General features: G+C 59.7%; 2 protein-coding genes across 7 annotated transcripts in view; one reads left to right on the top strand and one right to left on the bottom strand.

Moving 5' to 3' along the window:
- Positions 1 to 18,408, bottom strand: part of SUN1 (Sad1 and UNC84 domain containing 1) — a 283,061-nt gene that overhangs the window by 156,974 nt on the left and 107,679 nt on the right. The window lies entirely within an intron of this gene.
- PRKAR1B (protein kinase cAMP-dependent type I regulatory subunit beta) overlaps positions 1 to 18,408 on the top strand; it is an 81,362-nt gene that overhangs the window by 40,608 nt on the left and 22,346 nt on the right. For all 6 annotated transcript variants that reach the window (XM_049698747.1, XM_004268992.4, XM_033426785.2 and 3 more), the window contains exons 5-7: positions 5,648 to 5,709; positions 6,540 to 6,586; positions 16,033 to 16,191. In XM_049698747.1, coding sequence (XP_049554704.1) covers positions 5,648 to 5,709; positions 6,540 to 6,586; positions 16,033 to 16,191 — 268 coding nt within the window. The remainder of the gene's footprint in view (positions 1 to 5,647; positions 5,710 to 6,539; positions 6,587 to 16,032; positions 16,192 to 18,408) is intronic.

An 18,408-nucleotide genomic window follows, 5' to 3' on the forward strand; every position in this document is an offset into this window, starting at 1 on the left:
TGGAGCCGGCAGAAATGATCATGGTGGCTCCTGATCGGGAGGGTTCCGGGAACAGGGTCCTCTTGGTTCATCTCCCATCATGCTGTGAGCTGTGCCCATTCTACAGGTGGGTTCACTCCTGGGCGACTCAGCCCCTGGGCCCCTCCAGGCAACTTTTGGGGTGGCACCAGGTCTCTGGGTTGCCATCAAGGGAGCGTTTGTCACAGGGATGACCACACCCCTCGTGATGAAGGCCCACGTGTACATCTGTCCCCCCACTGGACAGTGAGCCGCTTAGGCAGGGGCTGTAAACGGAGGCTGGGGGTCAGGGGTCAGGTGATGCAGGGATTGTGGCAGACAGAGCATGTGCTCCCACCGGGGTGGGAAGGGGGCTGAGTTCTTGCTTCATGAGAGCAAAGGCCCCACGTTGCCAGATCTTCCTTTTTTTTCCCAAAGAAAAGCCAAAAATTTGGATATTTATTACTCTCTCAATTTTTAAATGTTGGGGCTAACTTTGAAAATGGGGCCAAAATTGGCCCGTGAAGAATCAGTAAAGCACTAAAGAAAATTCAGTGGTGACCGAAGACCTTCCCTTCCAAAGAGACCCAGGTCCCAAAGGTTTTAGGGGTGAATTCTGTCAGACGTCAACAAATCCTTTTACGAGTTGCTCCAGAAAATAAAACACAAGAGAAAGCTGCTCAGCATATCGTATGAATTTCATATGAATTTGGAGGGACACACAAATCAGCCCATAACAGACACACACAGTGTGTGCTGTGAGTGTGATACCAGGATGGAGCCATTATGGGTGTTGTTGGGAAAACTGGCTAACCGTCTGGGGAAGAACAAACCAGATCCCCTTCCTCACGGACAAAAGGCCTAAATATGAATCCAAATACTATTTGGCAGAAGGTAATTGCTGTGGACTGAACCATGTCCCCCAGATTTACTTACTGAAGCCCTAAGCCCCAGTGTGATGGCATTTGGAGGCAGGCCTTTGGGAGGTGATTGGGTTTAGGTGAGGTCAGGAGGTTGGGCCCCCAATGGTGGGATTAGTGCCCTTATAAGAAGACATCAGAGAGCCTCGCGTGCTCGCTCTTTGCCACATGAGGGCACAGCGAGAAGGCAGTCTGAGTAAAGCCGAGATGTGCTCCTGAAAAAAGGGAAGAAACAGGGTGGGATCTGTAGCACGATGCCGTTTGGGGGTAAATTTAAAGTACATGCATATAGCTCAAGATTCTATGTTGTGAGAGAAAGCATACAATGAAAAGGAAATCCCTCAAATTTCAGAACAAGCACCATTGCGAGGGGGACGGGGGAAGTGGGTAGAAGGGGGAGAAATTGTCAACAAGAGCAGATCACCAGTGTCATGAACTCAGGGGCACAAATCTGCATCTGAGGTTTACGATGCTAGTAGGTCCCGCTAAATGCTGGCGTGGCCAGATGCAGTCTGTGGTTCCGTCGGGAACATTGGGGTCTGCTGCTGAGCGGGTGGCCGCGCCGGAGGCTGATGGGGGATGAGGGAGAGGTCCAGGTCTGTCCCCCCGACATGTGCCCACTGTTAGAGAGGGGGGCGGAGGTGGGGTGTCCCAGGAGGAGGACGGGGAGAGTGGGAAGGGCTCTGCTTCCCTAGAACCCGGAGCACAGCGGGCCGCCCGGTCTCTCCCACCAGCCCCGTCGTCCAGAAGGAGGCTGGTGCTCTCTGGCCGGCTGAGCGCCGGGCTGGTCCCAGAACTGGGGTCTACGTCCGTGCGGCCCTGCCAAGTGACCGTGGACAGGCCTGCCCGTGCCATGTGCTGGAAGGGTCTGCGGCGGCCCTGTGAGCTGCAGAGTCGGTATCTGAGGCTCAGCGTGGAGGGTGGGCCGCCAGGGCTTCGCAGCACTTTGGCGAGTGAGTCCTTCCCCGGCGATCTTCTTGGTCGCTTGGGGGCACAGTGGCATTTTGTAAGACACGCCCCCATGGGCAAGCTTCCAGGGCCTTTACCCCAAGACCCTGGGACGCCTGGGGCACCTGCCTCCTGCAGGGGAGAGGGGTATGGCTGGTGAGTGCGGTGGGACATCGGCACAGCCTGGGCTGGTCTGAGCCACCGCGAGGCCAGTCTGCTAGGCTGTGGGCTTTGGGGCCACACGAGGCTGCCCATCCCACACCGTCCCCTGGCCCCCAGCCCCACGCAGTCTAATCTGGGAGGCCACCCGCCCTTAGAGCAGGTTTGAGGTCAGACCACGGAAGCCGGAAGGAGTTGGCTGGTATTTCACCCCAGGAGTGGGTGTTCTCCGACCATCAGAGAACATTCTTCACCCTCATTCTGAAGAGACGGCCTGTGGGAGAAGGCCCGGTTTCCATGGCAATGTGTTCACACCCCCGAGGCCTCAGGGCCAGGGTCTGGCTTCTGCTAGGGTGGGGACAGCAGGTGACACCCAGAACTGATCACACCCCGGAAGGTGTTGGGGGCCACGTGGCCCTCCCGGGGGGTGGATGCCACCAGGAGCTGGGAACCAGGCACGCCCAGCGCCCACCCTCAGGGCTCGGATGCATCTCAGGGTCGAGGGAGGCACACTGCCCCCCCCCCACCCCGGCTGGTGGCTTCCCTTCTTGCCTTAGAATTGTTTTCAGAGGCACTTTGCTGCTTAGCTAAGGTCAGCGTGAAGTGAAGGCTTCGGTGGCCTTGGCTGCTGGCTTGACTGTAGCTTCGAAGGTCTTGTTTCCAAGGTCAAAATAAGTAACTTACCAGCAAGATGTGTTCTAAACATTTACTTGCAAGTCAAGAATTAGCTTTATTTTATTTTATTTTTTTAACATCTTTATTGGAGTATAATTGCTTTACAATGGTGTGTTAGTTTCTGCTGTATCACAGAGTGAATCAGCTATACGTATACATACATCCCCACATCTCCTCCCTCTTGTGTCTCCCTCCCACCTTCCCTGTCCCACCCCTCTAGGTGGTCACAGAGCACCGAGCTGATCTCCCTATGCTATGCGGCTGCTTCCCACTAGCTATCTATTTTACATTTGGTAGTGTACATATGTCAGTGCCACTCTCTCATTTTGTCCCAGCTCACCCTTCCCCCTCCCCGTGTCCTCAAGTCCATTCTCTACGTCTGCATCTTTATTCCTGTCCTGTCCTGTCCCTAGGTTCATTAGAACCTTTTTTTTTTTAGATTCCACATACGTGGGTTAGCATACGGTATCTGTATGGCAGACTAGGTCCATCCACCTCACTGCAAATAGCTCAATTTCGTTTCTTTTTATTAGCCGTATTTTAAAATGGCGCTTGGGCAGTGGGGTTTGGATTTAAAATAAACAAAACCCAAAATGTCTGTGTTGTTGGAATTAGCTGTGATGAACATTTAAACTACTTCTGGGCTGAAAATAGCAAGCCCAGAACGGAACAGCTCTGTCTGCATGATTTTTTCAGAAATATATCAAGTTGGGATTCATCAGTGGGTTTTTCTTTTTTTTACTGAGGTATTGTTGATGAACAAAATTACATGTTTCAGGTGTATGACACAGTGATTCATAATTTTTAATTGTTATATTCCATTTATAGTTACTACGAAACGCTGGCTGTATTCCCTGTATAGTTCAATACAGCCCTGTAGCTTATTTATTTTATACACAGTAGTTTGTACGTCTTACTCCCCCACCCTGTCTTGCCCCTCCCCCCCCCACTGGTGACCACTGGTTTGTTCTCTACATCTGTGAGTCGGCTGCTTTTTTGTTATATTCACTCGTTTGTTGTATTTTTAAGATTTCATATATAAGTGAGATCATATAGTGTTTGTCTGTCTGACTTACTTCGCTTAGCAGAATATCCTCCAACTACATCCATGTTGCTGCAAATGGCATTTTTCATTCTTTTTATGGCTGAGTAATATTCCATCGTATATATGTGCCACATCTTCTTTATCCATTCGTCTGTTGATGGGCACTTAGGTTGCTTCCGTGTCTTGGCTGTTGTAAACAGTGCTGCTGTGAACATTGGGATGCACGTATCTTTTCGAATTAGTGTTTTCATTTTTTTCAGGTATATACTCAGGAGTCGAATTTCTGGATCATATGACAACTCTGTTTTTAGTTTGTTTCAGGAACTTCCATACTGTCCTCCACAGTGGCTGCACCAGTTTACATTCCCACCAACAGTGCAGGAGGATTCCCTTTTCTCCACATCCTTCCCAACATTTGTTATTTGTGTTCTTTTTGCTGATGGCCATTCTGACAGGTGTGAGGTGTTATCTCATCGTGATTTTGATTTGCATTTCCCTTCGTCTGTGGTGTTTTGACCTCAAGGGTCAGACCTCACCTTGAATGTGAATTTGAAAACGTCAGTTCCACGTGGACGATCGGAGGCCACACCCTGGTGTGAAGGGGAAAGTTCTAGGCTTGGGAGTGGACCCCCGTCTTCGGGAGGCCAAGGCAGCAGAAGGGCTGCCTGTCTGAGGACCCCGGCCCTTGTAGCAAGACGAGGGAGGGTGCTGCTCAAACAGAGGCCTTGGGCCCAGGCCACGCATCTCAGGACAGACAGCGGCTCGTTTTCCCTCCTGATCAGGAGACCAAGGGATCGGGGCAGCAGGCAGGGCTCAGGTGGGGCTCAGGCGTGCCTGGAGGTGGAAGCGTGACTTAGCCATGCACGGAAGGACGGCGTCCACGTGGACCAGGCCTGAGAGCCGAGCTCTGACCTGACGTGCACCTGCACCCTCTCCCCGCTCCTCCCTGCAGCCTCCGGTCACCTGCCAGACCCCTGGGGTGCTGCCCTCCTCCTCCTCCAGAGGGAGAAAGAGATGTTTAAATAGAGGGGAAGGACCTGCCTTAAGACTTACTCCTGTCTTCTGGGCCCTGGGAGCGGGCGAGCACAGGGCTGTGTGGATCTCTGGTCCTGCCTTTGCCTCCCCGGGGCCTGGCACCTGGGGCTCCTCTGAGGCGCCTGCACTGACCGGTTTCCAAAAATCCCCCTTTTAAACAGGCAGGCGGGCAGCAGGCAGGCGTCCTGACTGCCAGGGTGCATTTCCTGCCTGAGGGGCCCAGCTTCATGCTTCTCTTTTGGGGAAACGTGTGCCTGGGGGTGGGCCACATCCCTGAGCGTGGTCATTGCACTTTGGGTCCAGACCCTGACCTCTGACTCTGCATCCGGTTGCCATCCCGAGGATATAAAGCGTCCTGGACCAACATGCACACGTGCCCTGGGTGATGGGCGTCCCCTCCTGGCCCGCAGCCCACGCCTCCCAGCCTGCCTGTGGGTCTGTCTCACACGAAACTCGGGCGATGGAACGGCCGGGCTGCCTGGCGGGCACAGCCCGAGCCAGCCTCGTCGGCCTCTGTGCCCCTCGAGGGAGCAGTTACAGAGCCTGGTTTCTTCCCATTTCTGCATCTGGTGTCTCAGCACCCTCAGATGCAAAGTGTTCACCTGGGAAGAAGCAGAAAACAGGTCAGGACTGGTTGCCGTGTCCCCGTGGAAACAGTCACGATCTGTTTTACGTTTTGTAAGTGGAGTCTGTTGAGTGTGAGCCAATTTTTGTGAAACCCCGATACGTGCAGATCAGGAGGTCATGACCAAGGGACAGCGGGTCCCAGGGGTCGTCGTCTCCCCTGGGCAGGAGCCGTGGGAAGCCCCGTGAGGGGCAGGTCTCCTGGTGCCCCTGCAGCACCCCCATGCTGTGCTTTCTTTTCCAGCGACATATTCGATGCCATGTTCCCCGTCATGCACATCGCTGGGGAGACCGTCATACAGCAAGGTACGCCCCCTTCTGCTCCTCCCCGGGGCCAGAGCCCTCTGGGAAGAATGGGTTATTCACTTAAAAAGTGTATTTAGGGCTTCCCTGGTGGCGCAGTGGTTAAGAATCCGCCTGCCGATACAGCGGACACGGGTTTGAGCCCTGGTCCGGGAAGATCCCACATGCCGCGGAGCAACTAAGCCTGTGTGCCACGACTACTGAGCCTGCGCTCTAGAGCCCAAGAGCCACAACTACTGAGCCTGCGCCCTAGAGCCCATGCTCTGCAACAAGTGAAGCCATGACAATGAGAAGCCCGTGCACCAAAACGAAGAGTAGCCCCTGCTTGCCTCAACTAGAGAAAGCCCATACACAGCAACGAGGACCCAACGCAGCCAAAACTAAAAACAAATAAATAAGTAAATTCATTAAAAAAAAATGTACATTATACAAAACTCTCATTGTCTTGAGAAAAGCCACTAATGACACTTCAGAACAGTCCACTTAGCAAGTTAACACGTGTTAATATGTTTCGATAACCTCCTTGTTATTAAAAACATGGTGGAGCTGTGCTGAGTCCTGGCAACATGCTGGGAGTGGATTTCAGATGGTGGTGTCAGGAGAGGACGTGCCTGTTGGCCTGACTGCAGTAACCGTTTCCCTACGTGTGTGAAATAGGCCATCGTGTTCTGCACCTCCCATACATACAGCTTTTATTTAAAGATTTTTTAAAATTGATGAGACCTGGTACTGCCTAGCAGAGGTCTATGAAGCAATGCCGAAAGGTGGTTTATTACAAGAAAAACAAAACTTCGCATTCTTGCGTCACGTGTCCTGTTTCCCTTTTCTTGTAGGGGACGAAGGGGATAACTTCTACGTAATCGACCAAGGGGAAGTGGACGTAAGTATCTTGAACTGTTTTTGGAAAATAACTCCTGTCTCTGCGCACAAGCTCAGGGCTAGAAGACGTCTTTCTGAGTGATGTGTTTCCGGTTTTTCAATCCAGAAGTGATAGAGTTCACTTAAAAGATACTGTAAGCATATCTGAGCACAGAGTGAAATAAGAAGCGCGGTTGCCGTCTGCTTCCTGCACAAGCCGACCGCGGTCCCGGGGCCCCGATTGACCAGCCCTGCCCCAGCCAGGAGCCCACGGCCCAGCAGGCTCACTCAGCCGTGCTGGGTGCTGACGCTTTTTAAACGTCTACAGGCCCTGTGGCTCTGGCTTTACGATGGAACCAGGCTCCGTCCGTCCCAGGGATGTGATGCTCCCTGATTTCGTTCAGCTTCCTCCCCCTACTTCCTGCCTTCAGGAGTGAGGGACCCAGGCTCCGACCTGGAGGGAGGTGCACCTCCTTTGGTCGCCTGCCCCCTCAGGCTGAGCCCACCCTGCTTGGATGGCGGTGTCCTTGCCTGGGGCCCCCGCGTGGGCTTCTCCAAATGCGGGGCTGGGCCTGTGCTGCCCTCTGCCCCACCCCTCCCCCTCCTCCTTCGGCCTCCATGAGTGTCATCCTCTCCGCTGGGCGTTAGCAGTGCATCTACCCCCAAGGTTTCCTCTGTGGCCCTGATTCGGTCCAGCTTGTGCACCTGTTCCCAGGAGCGTCTGGTCAAGGCCGGCCCCCGCGGCAGACTGGCGCCCACGCCCCGGGCTCGGGACTGAGCCTGTCCTGGGGTTCTGGACTCCACAGTCCCGGCACTATCGGGGCACATCCAAGGAGCCCCCGAGCCAGCTCCGGGCCCAGGATGCCAGTGCTGGGGACGGGGCAGGGATGGGCCACTGGCGGTCTCCACACGCCACCCCCACAGTCCGAGCCCCCATGAGGTGGGGTTCCCGCTGCTGTCTGGCAGTGCCGCCCTGGTGCACTGACCCAGCCCAGTTCTCAGGGCTCGGCTTCTGGAACTGCCAGGCCATTGTGGAGGGGCTGGGGGGGCATTTGATCACTTGTTCCGCCAGCAGTACGTCTGCGTCCATGTGGTCGCGTGTTCTGGGAACCGGTGGGCGGCCCTCGGCTTCCGGAGCTGGTGGCACAGGAAGTGACTCACCACGAGGACCTCGGGGCGAGTGGCACACGGAGTCGGAGTTTCTGTCCGTCCTGAGCGGGGGGGCCTGGACCAGGCCTCTGGGGTCGAGGGCTGTTCTGTCTCACACCACAGGCGGAAACTGAGGCAGGAGCCGCGGGCCTGGGGCGGCCACGGCTGCAGAGCGGGTGGCAGATGGAGGGTGAGCGCGGGCTGCGGCTCCAACCCGGGCTCAGGCTGCCAGCAGAGCCACCTCCTGTGGGCTTCGCGTTGGGTTAAAACAACACCAGCCCAGGAAGCAGAGGAGACCGACGAGGCTGCCGCGTCCCGGTGTCTCCAGAGCTGCCCCCTTCAGAGGGGCTGAGGGGTCGGCTGGCTCCAGGCTCAGGTCCGGGTCCTTCCTCGGGCCCTGACCCCTGTGTGGGCTTCTTCTGCACCTCGGTCCCTCTGCTGTCACCACTCTCCATCCTGTCCCCCGTCCTCCGTCCCTTTCTTGTTTTCTTTCCTTTTTTAATAAATTTATTTAGTTTTGGCTGCGTTGCGTCTTCATTGCTCTAGTTGTGGCGAGCAGGGGCTGCTCTTCGTTGTGGTGCGCGGGTTTCTCATTGCGGTGGCTTCTCTTGTTGCGGAGCACGGGCTTCAGTAGTTGTGGCACGTGGGCTCAGTAGTTATGGCTTGCGGGCTCTAGAGTGCAGGCTCAGTAGTTGTGGCTCGCGGGCTCTAGAGCGCAGGCTCAGTAGTTGTGGCGCACGGGCTTAGTTGCTCCGCGGCATGTGGGATCTTCCCGGACCAGGGCTTGAACCCGTGTGCCCTGCGTTGGCAGGCGGATTCTCAACCATCTGCGCCACCAGGGAAGTCCCCCCTTTCTTGTTTTCTTGCTCAAATGTCAATTGAGCACTCGTGTGCTGGACACTTACAAAGCCCTGAGGATACGCCTTTGGGGACGCGGCCCCTGCCCTTGGGGTTCATAGTCGTCGGGGAGACACCCTGGAAGGACATTCCCAGTGTGCATCTTGCCTCTGAGCCTCTACCCGTCCTTTCCCTCTGTTCTTATTCCTGCTCTGACTTGCAAACTTCTATGCATCCTTTGAGACCCCACCCAGGCAGAGCCACTGGGCTGACGACCGAGATCGGGGCTCTCGCTCGTGCACAGGGTCCCACAAAGATTGGGTCCTGCTTTCCAGCCCCCGGAATGTCCTCCGTCTTCTGCTTTCCTTGGAGTCACACGACTCCTCTAGTTCAATCCCGAAGATGTTGCCAAAGTGCCGACTCATGTCACCAGAGCATGTGGCTAAGTGAGAGTTGAAATGACCCTGGGGTTGGCACGTCGGAGGCTGGGTTCTCCCCAGCGAGCAGATGCAGGGGCGGCTGACCTTGGGCCCAGAGCCCTGTCCTTGTCTTTCGAGGAGCCTCGAGGGCCCACCGTCGGGGTCCCGTGAGATGCGCCTCCCTGGCTGGTGTGCTCCACGCAGATGCGAGGCCCAAGCCTTGAGGTTACCTGGCTGCTCCCTGGTCCTGGGCCCTCCTGCCTGGAGTGGCAGCATCTCTGTGTTACTCCACACGCGGGGGCGGGTGGAGGCCCTGTGGGTGCCCCCAGTACGTCTGCCCTGCCCTCTGTCCCCATTAATCCACCTGCCACCACCCTCCTCGGCAGACCCCGTGCACAGTGAAGATGCCCTCTCCCTTGCAAGGAGGAATGGCCCCAGGTGCTGGCGGCCACCTCCCCTCTGGAGGTGTGAGCACACAGGAGGGTGTGAGAGGCGGGCGCCCACTGGACCCACCACTGCCCGAGCGGAGATGCTGGAACCGGCCACAGGGCTGAGCACTGGCGGGAACCCTACCTGATGGGTAGTGGGCCCGGGGGGGTGGGGCGGGGGCTGTCCCCCGAGACAGGCCCCTTGGCCCCAACCGCTCAGCCCTGGGTGTCATTGTCCACTCGCCCCATCCGGACTCAGGACCCCTGTCCCAGCAAACTGTAGAGTGCCAGGTGCTCTCACCTGCTGGCCCGCACCTCCATCTGTGAGTGAGGGGAGGGGCTGGCTTGGCCCACTTGTCTGGGCAGGACCCCTCCCGGCCCCCAGGGGTGTCAGTCACCAAGCCAGGTCTCTCCAGGCGGGGGACATGGGGAGGCGACCGTGTGACAGGGAAGTGGGGTCACTTGCTGTAACTGGGGTTACAGGCAGGTCCAGCCCTCCCCGCAGCGGCTCAGGTACGAAGGCAGCTGTGAGATGCCTGAGCCCGGATGCCTGGGCACTGTGGGTGGATGCCACTTTCTGGCTGACTCTCCAATTCGGGACAGTCAGCCTGGATGGGACAAGGCGGTGACTTGGGGGCCGCCCCTCCGTCAGTCTCATCAGAGTTTCCAGCTGCTGGTGGGCGTGGGAGGGCCGGGCGGGGCGAGGGAGCCTGCAGAGGGAGCTCCTGTGATGTGGGCGTGAGCGCACGATAAACATGCAGGGCCTGGGCCTTGTGGGTGAGGCCACGTTTAAAGGAATCAGAAGATGCTCAATCAGGAGCCCGGGGTGAGAAAGTGGGCTGCTGGCTGCCAGCACGCATTCTGATGACTGTTAGCGCCGCTCTGGGCGCGAAGCTGCAGCGTCTCCCAGGCCTGGAGCCGTGTTCTGTTTGCTCCTTTCTGGGGAGCAGGGGAGTGACCCTGACCAGGGACTGGCCGCTTGTGAGGGTTCCGAGGGTGGCTTTTAAGGCTTGAGTGAGGCCCATCCTGTGAGGGCAGCGGGAGTGGAGACTGTGTCCGTCACATTGTTGCCCTGAAGCCCCCAGCACGTGGGCTCCCCTCGAAGGCCCCATCCTGGCCTTTAAACAGGCATGGTTTGGGGGTGGTCATCCAGAGCCCCCCTTCTGCCCTCTGACCAACGGCGCCCTGGGGGGGGGGGGCGACGGCCAGGTGACCGGATGCCAAAAACACCAGCTTGGTTTAAATTACGGTTTTCCAGAGAGACGCGGAGAGTGCTGGCTGCGGTGTGTGTGTCGCTGAGAGCTATAATCCGTTTTCCTAAGTATAAAAATATCTCCCAATTTGTTTTATTCGTGGAACGTAGCATTTCCACTGGAAGGACACTCCTCGGCTGACCTTACAGGCTCAGGAGCACGCTTCCTCCCTGATGCTTCCAGGCCTCTGGTGCTTCAGGGCCTCCTTGGGGGGGGGTCTACCCCACCCCAGGCCCCAGCACCCCCCGCCCAGGGCTCCCCCTGTTTCACGAGACGTCTGTGAGGAGACGTCTCCAGAGGTGGGAGGGGCACCCAGGCTGTCCGGCTCCGTGGGTCACGGCCCGCCAGTCTGCTTGCCCGGTGGTCTGTGTTTTTTTTTTACTTGGTAAAGTACACGTAACGTAACAGTTGCCGTCCTAACCATTTTCAGTGTCTGGTTCGGGGGCATTAAGCACATCACGCTGTTGCAGCGTCACCACCGTCATCTCCAGAACTTCCTCATCTTCCCAAACTGAGACTCTGTCCCCATTGAACACTAACCCCCAGCCCCGGGCCCCCACCCTCTCTTGCCGTCTCTGCGACCCTGACGCCTCCAGGGACCTCAGAAGTGGAAGCGCACAGGGTCTGTCCTCCTGGCCTGGCTCATCTCACTGACCGTCATGTCCTCAGGGTTCATCCATGTTGTAGCAAGTGTCAGTTTCCTCCCTTTTTAAGGCTGAGCCACATTCCACTGCATGGATGGCCACGTCTCGTTTATCCGTTTACCTGTCGTGCCCGCCTTTGTGGCTGCCACCCTGAGCCGTGCTGCTGTGGACGACGGGCTGTGCAGGGACCTGGGCGTCCTCTCAGGCGCTCTCTGCTGACCGGCCACTCCTGGGCGCTGGGTGGCCGTGGCCCCGAGCTGGCTGTGAAGCTTTCCTGCAGCATCTCACCCACAGGGTGTGTCTGGGGGCCCAGCACCCCTCTTGGTTCCCTGCAGAGGTCCTGGCGGCCCTACTGTGGCCAGAGCCTGCTCTGGAATCACGGACAGGTGACCCGCCCCCTGTGTGGTGGTGGTAATGTGATGACAGCTCGGGGAGGGGACCGGTCCTCGTGCACACCCCACAGCGGGCCCTTGACGGGGCGCGTGGTCACCCCGGAAGTGGGATCCTGATGGGACCCTGCCTTGTGGGACCTCGGAGAGCGTGATGTCTGTGAGGGGAGGGCGGGAGGAGGCCCAGGTGCGGCGGGTTCCGAGGAGGGAACCTGGCTGGCGGCTGGCCACCCCTGAGGAGTGGCTGCTGACCCCGTGGGGCTGGTCCACGTGACCCGGGCCCCACAGACGGGGAGCTGGGAGGGAGTCTCTGGGAGGAGTTGCCTCTCAGGCTAAACCAGACAGTCGACTTTCCCCAGGTGTTTTGGGCTGAAGAGGGTTGAGGCTCGGAACCGGGTTTACCTGAGAAGCGCCGCCGGCATACCTGGACTCACCTGCACAGGCTCACCTGCTTGGACGCCCCATCTCTTTGTGGCCGGAGCCTGGGAGCTGGGCCATTAGCTTTTTCTCACCATCTGTGAAACCAAAAACAACAGCGGCTGGCACGCCCTACTCGCTTCCTTGCCCGGGCGGCTCCGGGTTGCGTGGGAAGTGGCTGCGGGGGGCAGGGGGGCTGAGGCCGCAGGACCCCCCCACCCAGTGTAGTGGATAACTCAGTGAGTGATTCTGTCTCCGCTCACCCAACAGTTATTTCAATTGAATTTCTGTTTTCTGTGGAGCAAGTGTTGGACCGAAGTGTCCCGGGTTTGGGGGCAGGCGGGGAGGCGGCCCCCCTGGCGTTCCCAGCTGCTCGTCTGCTTTGGCGGGGCCGAGGTCCCCATCTCAGGTCTCCCTTGACGGGAACGCAGTGCTACCTGTGATGCTGCTTCTGGGGTCTCACTAAGCAGATTCTTGTGCTTTCGACCCAATCAGTCACCGTCTCCACCTCCGTCCAAAGTCGAATCAGAGCTGATCCATCGTGGGCAGGCGTCAGCATCACCTGCTGAGGTCCTGGCCTCTGGGCTGCACCCCTGGGGGTCTGATCCAGTCGGTCGTTGTCGGGGGTTGGGCGGGGAGGGGGGCGTGCACCTGGGTTTCCGCAGGTTCCCAGGTGGTGCTGTGCACCTGGTCCGCACACCACCTGTTGAGTAACGTGGTCGAAGGCTGTGTTTCTGGGACGCCCCTCGCTCCTCCCTGCTCCCCTCCCGCCGCCCTGACCTGGGCTCCAGCTGCAGCAGGGGGAGCCTCCCAGATGTGAACCTGGCCTCAGCCGTGCTGGAACCTTCTGGTCCTGAGACGAACATCTCCCTGTGTGGTCTTGCTGTACCCAGTGCCCTCCGAGTTCAGTCCTGCCTCAGGGCCTTGGCTCGTCCTGTTCCCCCGCCTCAGAGCTCTTCCCCCTGGTCTCTTCAGGGGGCCCCTCATGCTGGGCTCGAAGTCACCTCTTCAGAAGCCCTCTCTGCACGGTCTGGACTACGGTTCTGCCTTCCCTTCTCTTCAGGGCCTGCGCTTGTTTCCATGACATAACGCTAGTGTGGTGAGCACCCACCGACCGGCCGGCCGGTAAGTCCCGGTGAACAGGAATCCGCACACTGCAAACCGCTGAACCCAGCAGGTAGAGCGTGCAGGACACCCAGGTTGCTGGGGGTGACCCGGGGGTGACAGCGAGTGAGCGAATGAACGAAGATCAGCGGGGCGGGAGCTCTGGGCTCAGCCGGAGAAGCCGAGGCAGCGGCGGGAGCACAGACGTAGCCCAGTAGGGCCTCCCACCACTTCTCTTTAAAAGAAGGAAAAACAAAAAGGAAACAAAGCATGAAGTAGCCCCTTTGCGTGCCAGCTGGGGTGGGGCCGGGCACTGTGCGGCCGTGGTGACAGAGGCCAGTGTCCGAGAAGGATGGCCCTTTGTGCTCCGAGGGGCGGCCCTGCCTGGCCTCGGCTCTGCACAATGCTCTTCTCTGACGCCTCTGAGGACGCTATCGGGACCTCGGTGAGGAAGGGTCCTCATGGCCCCCGGTGGCGCGCTCCGGCCCAGGTGCCCTCGGTCCTGTGTGCCCTGCAGCGGCAGCTGCCCACGTGCTCTTTGGGGCCACACCCTGGGAAGTGGAGGTGCAGCCGCTGCTGGCGCCTCTCCTAAGCCACCTACCCTGTTCCCTGGGGGACCCTGTGCTATTTGGCGGGCGAAGGGGGTGGCCTGCCCCCCGGCAGCCATCCGAGGCGGTGGTTCCTTCTCCCCCTGAGGTGGGAGCCGGGAGGCTGCACACCCTCCCCAGGCTCCGTATGTCCGGCGAGGCTCCCAACCCGAGATCCGTGGTCCTCTGAGCCCACGTCACTGTGGTGTCCCCACACCGAGGGAGCAGGCGCGGGTGCCAGGGGAGGGCCGGCTGGTGCAGCCTGGGGAGATGGCGTTCAGCAGATCGCGCGGGTACCCCCGTGACGCCACCAGTGCCACCCCCACCCCCTGCATCACCCACGAGAGTGAGCGCGTTTAGTCATAAGCGAGAAGGTTCGAGGCCCCCTTCGGAATCAGAGCTGAGACTAGACGGCGTCCGTCACCCACAGCCTGGGGAGTGGCGGTGCGGCAGTGAGAACAGACGGACTGGACCCAGCGCTCAGACTCGCCTGGCACAGAAGGACGTGCTGGGGTTCCTTTCAGCCGCACCACGGTCATCTGAAGGCACCTGAGCCCTCGAGGGGCCCCGGGAGTTCCTGGCACCTGGAAACGTCCCGCGCCCTGACCTGAGTGGTGGGGAGACTCACTGCGCTGCACGCTTAGGGTCGTACAGGTTAAGGTTTGAGAGTTGTATCCACGCAGAGAGGATTTTACAAACATACAAGCCCTGTGAACGGAGGACCAGCCGCGAGGGGAGCTGGGGCCAGCCCGGCCGAGCCTGGGTCACCGTGACTGCCCCTCCACAGACTCTGGTCCCCTTTGAGAAAACCACAGGTGGCCTCTCTGGGGGTGCTCTCTGTGGGGGGGAGCATCTCGGGGCACAGCCGGGCAGACACACTCCTGCCTCGTGGGAAGGAAGGGCGTCGCCCTGATTCCTCGAGGGCCTTGCTGAGTGGAAGCTGGCGTCTCTTCTCCCCGACACCCGGCAGGGGCGTCGTGCAGGCTCGCTGGGCGGGCAGGGGCTCGCGGGGACAGAGGCGCAGGCCCCGGGTCGCTCTGTAAACTGTCATCTCCATTCCCCTGACACCTTGTGGGCAGGCTGGCCACTGCTCCCCAGGCTTGCTCACACCGGACTCCGTTATCACCTGCGTGGTGCCCCGCAGGCTGGCAATTCTGTGCCTCGGTTATTATCAGGATAATGAGTCATTGATTCCATAAGAATTGCTCCCATGATTCATCGCAATCCATTCTTTCCCGACATGCATGCTTTCTGCCAATGGGAACCATTCTTTAAGCTCATTGACATCGAGGGAATGAACAGTGGTTGTGTTAATTTATAGTAAGCGAATCTGCATAATAAACAATCCGGGCCATTCTTGCAGGATGCGGACGTGCGGTCCCTGGATAGTAGGGACACTGTGCGGCGGGCGCCGCCCTCCCAGGCTGAAAGGGAATCTTGTCCGCCTTCTGGGCTCGGCCCTCGGCGCCAGCCTCCGCTCCCATTGACCGCAGGCCCGGGCATTGGGTGCTGCCCGCGGGGAGCGGAGGCCCTGGGGAGGCCCGGGGAGCCTGGCTTCTTCCCGGCCGTGGGGCCTGCCGGTGGAGGTGGGCCCGGGGCCGGGCTGCTCCCCGGAGCCTCAGGCAGCAGGAACGGCAGGGAGGGCTGTCTGTGAACGAAGTGGAGGGGCCCGCACGGGTGGGGCGAGAGCGCCATGGCAGGGGTGACTCGCTGATGTGCAGTCAGGGAGCCCGAGGCCCAGGTGCACAGCTCACCTCTAGTCTGTGAGGAGCTGAGTCGCAGGCCGACCTGGGAGGTGGTGGGACTCGCTCTCCTGCGGACCGGGAGCCGCAGCAGTGCGTCCAGCTGGGGCCTGGCCAGTCTCGTCTGCACTGACCGCTGAGGGCCTCCGCCTTTGTGCCCGTCCAGCCTCGGCTCTGGGCAGGGCTGGGCGTGAGGCAGGCGCCTTGGCCGATCCTGGACCTGGGCAGGGCAGTGCCGAGTTCTGCCCGCCTGCAAGGGATCTGGGGCTGCAGCAGCCTTGTGCCTTCCTGGGGGATGGAACGGAGGGCTCCCTGCACGGGAAGCAGCAGTGTAACCCCAGGCCCCCATGACGCTGTCCCTCTGTCCCCCAAAGGTGTATGTGGACGGAGGGTGGGTGGCCCCAGCCCCCGTGACGCTGCCCCTCTGTCACCCGGAGGTGTATGTGGACAGAGGGTGGGTGGCCCCAGCCCCCGTGACGCTGTCCCCCGTTCCCCGAAGGTGTATGTGAGCGGAGAGTGGGTGACCAGCATCAGTGAAGGCGGCAGCTTCGGGGAGCTGGCCCTCATCTACGGCACCCCCAGGGCGGCGACTGTGAAGGCCAAGACGGACCTCAAGCTCTGGGGCATCGACCGGGACAGCTACCGGCGCATCCTCATGGTGAGTGAGCGGTGCCTGCGTGGAGGCTTCGCCAGGGCTGGGAGGGCAGCCAGCCGAGTCTGATGCCCACCAGGCATCTCGCGGGAACCCTGGTTGTGTCCAGGTGGGGCCATAAGTAGGGATGCGGTGGGTGGCGAGTGTCAGGAGGGGGTTCAGGAAAGTTACCCAAAGGCTGGCAGACAGCTGGGGAAGCCCCTTTCGCTTTCCTCCCCCATTCTCCTTGCAACTGTCTGGAATGTGGTTGTGATGGCTGGAGTTCCAACTGCCATTCTTGACCATGAGGTGACGTTCCCCAAGGTGGTGGAGCGAATCACTGAGAGGAGCCTGGCCTCTGGGGGCACAGTGGGACCGCAGTACCGGGCAGGCTGCTGGCCTCTAGGATTCCTTACTTGGGGACTGTCATTTTAGGTTTTCTCACACGCAGCCAGCTCCTCTCTTAGTTGGCATGGTGTGGGTGTAGGTGCGCACACCTGTGGAGGCTCGCCATGGGGCTCTCGGGAGCAACGGGGCAGGTGTTCACGGAAGGCTCTGGAGATGAGCCTGTGCGCTGAGAAGGCCCCTCCCAGGCAGAAGAGGCGGGATCTTCCCGTGCCCGCTGAGTGTCCGTCCTGCACACGCACTGCCGGGTTCTCGGTGCTGGGACCTGCCAGGGGACTGGGAGGCTGACACGCTGGAGGAGATGACGGAGCAAACATATACCTCCTGTTGACAGTTTCCACGGAGAATGATAGAGCAGAGAGGGGCAGAGGTGGGGGCGGGGGGATGATGTTTTAAAGAAAGCCCTGAGGCCCCCCTCCCTGAGACCCCTTTTGTGACGAGGTGGTGTCGAGCAGAGGCCCGGAGCAGGGAGCCCTCGGCTGTCCAGGGGGAGAGTGTTCGGGCAGTAGAAACAGCCAGTGCAAGGGCCCTGGGGTGCAGACCTGGCTGGCCTGTTCGTGGACCAGTGGGGAGACAGTGAGGATGCTGGGATCCTGTGGTGGGTGGGGTGGGGGCCTGGACTCAGACTCTGAGTGCACCGGGAGCCCTGGCAGGATTGTGGGCAGAGAAGTGGCAGGAGCCGCCCTGGACCCGGTGATGCCCTGGCACTTGGGGGCCTTCTGGGTGAGAGTGGAGAGAGTCCCGATTCGGGAGGGGTGGAGGGAGGTCCTGGCTGGCCACTCTGGTCTGGCTGCAGGTCTCCGGGCAGAGGCCCCTGGGAGCTGAGTGCCCCGTCCTCGCGGAAGTCACACTCCTTGGCTGTCTGTGCTCGCTGGTGGTGACCGCTGGGCCAGGTGCTTTTCTGCTGGTCAGGGGTGGTGCTGGAGGACCTGGGCGGGGGTGGGTTCATTCCTGAGGGCAGCCCCCAGGGGCTGGCGATGGTGTTTGCTCAAAGGCTGCCCCTGTGGGCCTGGGATCCGAGGAGTTCCGACGGCCTGGAGGGAGGTGACCCAGGTGAGCACATTGCTGGGAGACCCCGGGGCTGGACGTGCCGCTGCCAGGTGCCCTTTGGGCCTTGGTTGTCGCCTGAAGGCCAGCCTGGGCGGTGCAGTTTCTGGGGTGCGGGCTGTGGTTTGGGATGCTCTGGGGGAGGCCTGGGGAAGGTTTGGGATGTTTAGGACAGGCTCTGTGAGCTCAGTCCCAGCTGAGCCTGGAGAGCCGGTCCTGCCCCAGGGGCCCCTCCAAAGGGGAACGAGGGAGAAAGGGTTGCCGGCTGCCGTCCTGGCTCCGCTGTAGCTCCCGGTCCTTCGTGATGCAGGGAGGGGCCAGTTCAGTCCCGGGGGCATCTGTCTCGTGCGGCTCGTCGTCTGCGCCCTCGGGGTCATCCGCTGGGGGAGGCGCTGCCCTGCCCTGCCCTGCCCTGCGAGGTGAGTCCTCGTGGAATGCGGCTCCCGCTCTTTGGTCTTAAACCTGCCCATTCCTGTTTTCCCGGGAGAGATCGCTGTCTGTGGGGGAGGCGCCCCAGGCACCCTCCCCGTCCCTGTCTCCTCTGGATGCACCTGGCCCGTTGCATAAGCCGTTGTTTCTCCGCCATGGTCCGCGCTGAGTCGGAGTCGTCCTTGGCTGTGGGACTTTCGTGGCTGGAACAGTACCTTCAGGGAAGTTCCCAACCACCGAGCAGCTGGCGCGTCCTCTGTTTTAATTCTGGATGCCCAGGCACTAAGAATAGCCGCGGCTGCGCTGGGAGCCTACAGAGCCCCTGCGTCTTGGGAAGAAAATGACAGTGTGGCCCACTCGGAA

The sequence above is a fragment of the Orcinus orca genome, chromosome 16 (genome assembly GCF_937001465.1).
Source record: "Orcinus orca chromosome 16, mOrcOrc1.1, whole genome shotgun sequence".
In the NCBI taxonomy this organism is placed as follows: domain Eukaryota; kingdom Metazoa; phylum Chordata; class Mammalia; order Artiodactyla; family Delphinidae; genus Orcinus; species Orcinus orca.